Source organism: Pieris brassicae, chromosome 10 (assembly GCF_905147105.1).
Source record: "Pieris brassicae chromosome 10, ilPieBrab1.1, whole genome shotgun sequence".
In the NCBI taxonomy this organism is placed as follows: domain Eukaryota; kingdom Metazoa; phylum Arthropoda; class Insecta; order Lepidoptera; family Pieridae; genus Pieris; species Pieris brassicae.
In genome coordinates this window covers 14,258,686-14,265,733 of record NC_059674.1, presented here as the reverse complement: position 1 = coordinate 14,265,733, position 7,048 = coordinate 14,258,686, and the positions used below count along the sequence as shown (strand labels likewise).

Below are 7,048 nucleotides of genomic sequence, written 5' to 3'. Positions count from 1 at the left end.
ATATTTAGTAATATATGGATTGAGGAAATATTTATTTGGTAATTCATAAAGCAATTAATAACAATGAATTTTATATATTTTTCGATATATCTAACACTTATTTAAATTGGAATGGTATAGTCTATTTTCGCAAATATTTACTAAGAAAACACTTTTAAACGGATTGAAGCTATGTATTATTATAAACTTGTAATTATTTACATAATTTAAAATTTTCCGACGTTTTGCGTGCTTTAAAGCTATGTTAACAAAAGACAATACTAAACATTTACTAATTAGTTTTAATGTGGTAATCGATTTAAATCAAAGCAAAATCCTTTCGATGATGTTACATATATTACATTTGCACCTTTGGTCTACCTATGTACTTAAAGTCCTTTATGGAGAGGTAACTTTAACTATTTACTTACTTCTTTCACAATCCAATTAAAAGCTAAGAAAATCTTTCACCTATGTTTACGCCAGTCGATACATTGGCAAATGAATTTTGTAGTTGTGTTGCAGTGTTGTTAAGACAAATTTTCAATCTAATTATTAATATTTGAGAAAATTAAATCGACTATAGGGCGTCATGATTTTTTTTATTGAGAAGTTTAGGCGTTGTATCGACAGAGGTACTTTCAGTATAAGTTATAACCAGCCATTATGTAAATTCCTGTTCGCATCGGTTCTCTAATCATCGTAAACATTATAACAGAATGACTAACTTCGAACACTCATTTCATATTCCAATGGAATTTAGTCCCGTACTTCCACTTGTATTTGTTAGCGGTTACATCAATACAATGCCTCTGTTACCAGTTAAATACGATTTACGGAGTTTTATCATTGATAAAATGTTATTACCACTACGGCTTATCAAGGCAACGTTACATATGGAAACACAGCTCCATCACCAAATATGGTAACGTAAATTCTGATTGGTGGAAAAGTAACAGATAGTACTCTGTGTGATAAGCTGCGTTTTATATACATTATCCTCTGCATTCGACTCTCATTTAGTAAAGTGCTGGCTTGTGCGGCAGTCGTACGAATTTTATAAAATAATTTATTAAATGTAAGTTCATTTTATTTTATAGTGTTTATAACGGGTTCATATTAATATGTATAATTGTGCAGTGTTAGCTGGAATGTCTGTGTACATAAATAATACGTGTTTCGTGGTAGTTGGTTATGTAATTTCTTATCAGATTCCATAGAGAAATTTATTATACAACCAAATTACACCACAATTAGTATATTACAAAAAAAAACAAATTGATACAGTATGTATATGAAATTTTTAAATTCAAACATTTTCCATGAAATATTTAAGTTGTTATTGAGTTTGGCATTGAATTTATTAGCGATTCGTGGAGCATAAGAGGTTGTTTTAGTATGTTGGAAATAAACTCATAACATTTTAAACATTTCTACTTACGTGTCATTCGTTGTGTAATTTTAATAACGTCATTTCCTTATCAGTGGTAGCTCACGTAGCGATGACTATATGCGGACATGATAACGATTGTACCAATAAAAAGATTATGATTAAGCGATAAGAGGTGGTTCTAAAGGAATAAGGCAAATTAATATGATAATAATTATTTCAGACTAATTCAAAATGTGCGACGAAGAAGTAGCCGCGTTGGTAGTAGACAATGGATCCGGTATGTGCAAGGCCGGTTTCGCGGGTGACGACGCTCCCCGGGCCGTATTCCCCTCTATCGTGGGCAGGCCCCGTCATCAGGGAGTGATGGTCGGTATGGGACAGAAGGACTCGTACGTAGGTGACGAGGCACAGAGCAAGAGAGGTATCCTCACCCTCAAATACCCCATTGAGCACGGTATCGTTACCAACTGGGATGACATGGAGAAGATCTGGCACCACACCTTCTACAACGAGCTGCGTGTAGCTCCTGAGGAACACCCCGTTCTGCTCACAGAGGCTCCCCTCAACCCTAAGGCTAACAGGTACATATCACCACTTTCAAAACATTTACAGGATTTTAGATTAGGGATCTTCAGCGTCTAATGGTGCCATTTTTGTTTCAGAGAGAAGATGACCCAGATCATGTTCGAGACCTTCAACACCCCCGCTATGTACGTAGCCATCCAGGCCGTGCTATCGCTGTACGCCTCCGGTCGTACCACCGGTATCGTGCTCGACTCCGGTGATGGTGTCTCCCACACAGTCCCCATCTACGAGGGTTACGCCTTGCCCCACGCTATCCTGCGTCTGGACTTGGCCGGTCGTGACCTTACCGACTACCTAATGAAGATCCTAACCGAGCGTGGATACTCATTCACCACCACCGCTGAGCGTGAAATTGTAAGAGACATCAAGGAGAAGCTCTGCTACGTGGCTCTTGATTTCGAGCAGGAGATGGCCACCGCCGCCTCTAGCAGCTCACTCGAGAAGTCCTACGAACTTCCCGACGGACAGGTCATCACCATCGGAAACGAGAGATTCCGTTGTCCCGAGGCCCTCTTCCAACCCTCATTCTTGGGTATGGAAGCCAACGGTATCCATGAAACCACATACAACTCCATCATGAAGTGTGACGTTGACATCCGTAAGGACTTGTACGCCAACACAGTATTATCTGGTGGTACCACAATGTACCCAGGAATCGCCGACCGTATGCAGAAGGAAATTACAGCACTGGCGCCATCCACGATGAAGATCAAGATCATCGCTCCCCCTGAGAGGAAATACTCCGTATGGATCGGAGGATCTATCCTGGCCTCGCTGTCGACCTTCCAGCAGATGTGGATCTCGAAACAGGAATACGATGAATCTGGCCCCTCCATTGTACACAGGAAGTGCTTCTAAATGCCTAATGAGACTAATAACAGTAACATATGATGCCCTACACCGAGACCCCAACTGGGCGGCTCAAACTACGCTTGTGATCTATTATTTAAGTACAGTATTTAAATAGGTTGTAAGGTATCGTAATATGCATATTACGTAAAAACTTTTTGACAAAGATTTTTAATTTATTTATTGCAACTAACATTTGTAATAAAATAATTTATTATACCGGTATAGATATGTCGTTTCCTTTATCTTTCACTTTAAGATCTTGAACTACATGCCCCAAATATTTCTACTTTACTAAAACGAATTTCTGTTAGTATATCCGGATGTATAAATATTCTGAAACCTGTTGGTTTGTCAATTTAATTAAAATTAATTTCAGTAATTGAACATTATTCGATTCTTATTCTATTCGATCCCCGGCGGCCGGCCAGACTATGAAATTAATAGTTAAAGTTTAGTACCAGTAAGGGCGTGTCAGCTCGATTAGTGCACCTAATCTTACTAATGGAATTCTTGAATAACATGGGCGAGGCAATCGTCCATAAGAAAGGTCAATTACCTGACTTACCACGTGCTTCTGATAAAATATAATAATTACTCTGCCTCAGCTTGGTAACAAACAGTATGGAAGTGATTCTGATTTAGATTTCTCGCGACAATAGATAAGGTTCTCTCAATTAAATGAAAAACAAAGCATAACCCTAAGTGCTAACTTTAAGAATTTTGAAAGGACAAATGTACTTAGTTGTTAACAAACAGCGGGAATAACGTATTGACAGGAAAATCTAAATTAGTATTTTGCGGTGGGGTGATAAAGTAGGGAAATAATTGTAATTAGCAAATGGCAAATATATTTTAGTTATCCTTAACATGTTATAGTCATTGGTCTTATGTCAATTTTTTTTTCTGTATATTTATTTTTATATAAGTCAATAGTTTTATTGTAATTAAAAATATTATAAAACTATAATACAATATTATTACACATATATTTTATTTATTTAATTGATTTCGCTCACGTTAAAATTTTAAAAAACAAGTCTTCATACCGTCGTGTATGTTTTCTTTACGGGGGAGCATGAGACCAATGCCTTTGTCATATTATGTATTAACACAAAAGGTTTAATACTCTAATTACTACAAATACTTCTATAGTATCGGCTCGGCACTGATGGCTGCAAAATGACATGCCAACATTTTTGGCACACCGGAATCATACTTATTAGTACACTTAAAATCTTACCCAGACTGGGCAGAAATTGCTGGTCCAATAAAGAAAAATGTTTTTGAATGGACTCTAATGTTAACAATCAATCCGTTAATATAATGAGTCACTATTAACGAATATACAAATAAAACATTGATTTTTATCAGTTGCTTACCTTTACCAAATTAGAATAAACACCAGTGCTGCGTGGTAAGTAAATTCGGTTATTTTTACCTGACCTAGTGTAGATAGTTTATAATTAGAGAACACACCCACCATGCGTCTGCGTTTCGTCTGCATGTGACGTCAGAGAAAGATTATTCCTGGACGTAGTAAAAGCATAGTATGTTGTCTATTGGTGATGTTGATCATTCTTGTTGTTGATAATCTGTAACACTCAAATGGCAACAATTAAATTCAAAAATAAATTCTTAGAGCATTTAATATTTTATAGACTGCCATTGTTGTTGTTGTCAAAGAGTATAGAATAATGATATAGATTTGTTTTCTAATATTTATGGTGTTTGGTAGGTTCTTAATATTAGTTAATAAATATACAGCTTTTACAATATACTTAACCTACATAGTAATAATAATAATAATTAAAAAATGATAAATAGATAATTAAAATAAATTTAAACTTTTTTTCCTGTGGCAATGCACATTCAATGCTGGCATAGATTCCTAGAAGTATTGCGATACATATTCGTTGAGCGTGGCAAGCACCATTTCGGGGGTTGTTGCCTATTACTAGGCGCCATGTTAAATCTTTAATTGGCGCCTGAAATTGAACCCGACGGCCCAAGGTGTCTTTACTCTATGAATTACTTAGTAATATAAAAGTTTCTTAATAAAGTACCAACTTTGACAAGTTGCACCCGTAAAACCATGCCATTTTATAGTGAGCGATGCAGTATGTGTTTGCAGTTAAGACATTATTTGCAAAGAAGCCAGACAAGACACGTTCATTGTCTCGCCGACTGTCTGATGTCGAGTTAGGCTATCGTTGCATGATCTAAATAACAAAGTAGGTAAGGCTTTACTGTACAGGACCCGATTTAGGGGAGGGCAACTGGAGGCCCAGCTCCACAAAAGAGGGGCCAAACATTAGAGACTCCGTAATAAAAATGTATTAAATTCCGACAAGTAAACAACTTTTTGATACATTTTTATAAGTTTGTTAAATACTTGGTTTCACAATAAATTATTGATTAAAACAATTGGACAGATTTTTTTTTTTCATTTTATTTGGGGCCAGGAGGCCTCCACTCCTTTGTTGCCCCGAAGCCTCCAGTCCTCTTTATCCGACACTGTTATATTACTAAAGGTAGGCTAAACAAATATAATAGGATTCCATTTCCTTTTATCGATTGACCCTCCAGATTCGCACCGGTTTCTGCGAAGCAAAAATCTTCGTTTTCTTGACATTTATACAAACTACAGTATGTTGGTTAATCGGTCCACAAAACGAAGTATATACACGTACGGCAAAGCCTTACGTTTCTATTGGTTCTGGAGTTTAGTTCAGAAACATATGGCATTTTAATAGAGGAAACTAAGACGGATGTCGTCTAACAATAAGACACTACTAACACTGCGACTCGTAATATTAATGAAGCTTTGTTCTTTAAGGGTAGGGTTGAGATTTTAGTATTTTTATTCTGAATAAGCGAACCTTATCTTAAATTTAATTCGTTTTTATATTGATGAAAATAATTATCAATAACTTTGACATAATTTACCCTAAGTTAACTTAATTGTAGGGTCTATCTTTACCTACATAGTAGTAATCTAAAATGTAATTAAAAATGTACCTGTGTGATTATTGATGCCAGAAATAAAGGTACCAAACTTTTTAAATTTGTTTTAATTTTATAAAAAAATTGTAAATAGATCATAAGCATATATATATATGACTGATGACTATTTCTAATAAATGGTATGATGATGATTAATAAAAACTCTTGATGGCATCGTCTAACGATGAAACACTGTAGTTTTTTCCACATACGTAACAATACTGTAATTTTAGCTTGAACAAAATCGATGTCGGTATTACGTACGTGTTTTCGTACTTACAAACTATAAATAATTGCTTATAGAAGCTATCTGGCGTGCAGGCGGGCAGCCCTATGTGTTCAGCGTATCCTCGCCACCCCAGTCCAACGAATGTCAAGGGCGGGACGATCGATACGACTCACCCGCGGAACGCCACCACGCTAGAACGTTTCATATAATCACTATAAAGTCTCGTAGGTTTGTGGCGTATGGGCACACCCTACTGGTGATGGCATATTGATGAGAATTGCCTTGTAGCCTGAAAGCATTACTTGAAAGCAAATTTTGCTATATCCACGTGACCATTCTAATTGGAATATAGATAACTATAACACAAATCAAATCTCTAATAAATAATTCTTTGTTTATATATACGAACACGTTCATTCAAATACTTTTCCATACATAGTTAGTTTTCAAATAAAAGACACAAAATAAACAATCTTGCGTTTTTTTTATGAAACTTCATAATTCTTACTTCATGAAGAACATATTATTTTGCGTTGGCAGATATTGGTATCTATTAAAATAATTTTCGAACAGCGCAAGTGGCTAACTGTTTTTGACTATTATTATTTATCTTATAAGTTGCGATTCCTTAATTAAATAACTTAGAATTTACACACGGCGAATCCGAGATTAGCCATAAGCCATGTAATTCAAAAAGTGTGTAAATATTAAAAATTCGTTACTTTCTTTCAACAAGCAATACCAGTACAGGACTGAGTTCAATATAACTCTGTGTAAAAGTTATAGCCAATTTTAATGTTCAACCCAATTCGACTCTAAATCCTTATATCAATCTATAGAGGCATAGCCATTGTGTTCTTCTGTTAAAACCTGCTGCAGGTTGGTAAAAAACCTACCCTTGCTTGTCCGACAGCTCTTTAATAAGAATGTTATTGCATTTTCATTATTAATTTAAAATGAACCTTATGTCATGGTAACAAAATAGATAATTAGTTATATTACGCCGT

The 7,048-nt window shown here is 35.5% G+C and overlaps 1 protein-coding gene across 1 annotated transcript; it reads left to right on the top strand.

Moving 5' to 3' along the window:
• The first annotated feature begins 922 nt into the window (after positions 1–922).
• LOC123715420 (actin, cytoplasmic A3a) lies at positions 923–3,033 on the top strand. Its single transcript, XM_045670414.1, has 3 exons — positions 923–1,057; positions 1,593–1,953; positions 2,035–3,033. The coding sequence occupies exons 2-3, from the start codon at positions 1,604–1,606 to the stop codon at positions 2,813–2,815; spliced, it is 1,131 nt and encodes a 376-aa protein (XP_045526370.1). The 5' UTR covers positions 923–1,057; positions 1,593–1,603; the 3' UTR covers positions 2,816–3,033.
• The last annotated feature ends 4,015 nt before the right edge of the window (positions 3,034–7,048 follow it).

What these genes read in the sequence shown, in the direction of transcription:
- LOC123715420 (XM_045670414.1), top strand. Translation starts at nt 1,604, where the DNA reads ATGTGCGACGAAGAAGTAGCCGCGTTGGTAGTAGACAATGGATCCGGT. An exon ending in CTCAACCCTAAGGCTAACAG is followed by an intron (nt 1,954 to 2,034) that starts GTACATATCACC and finishes TTTTTGTTTCAG; the next exon opens with AGAGAAGATGACCCAGATCA.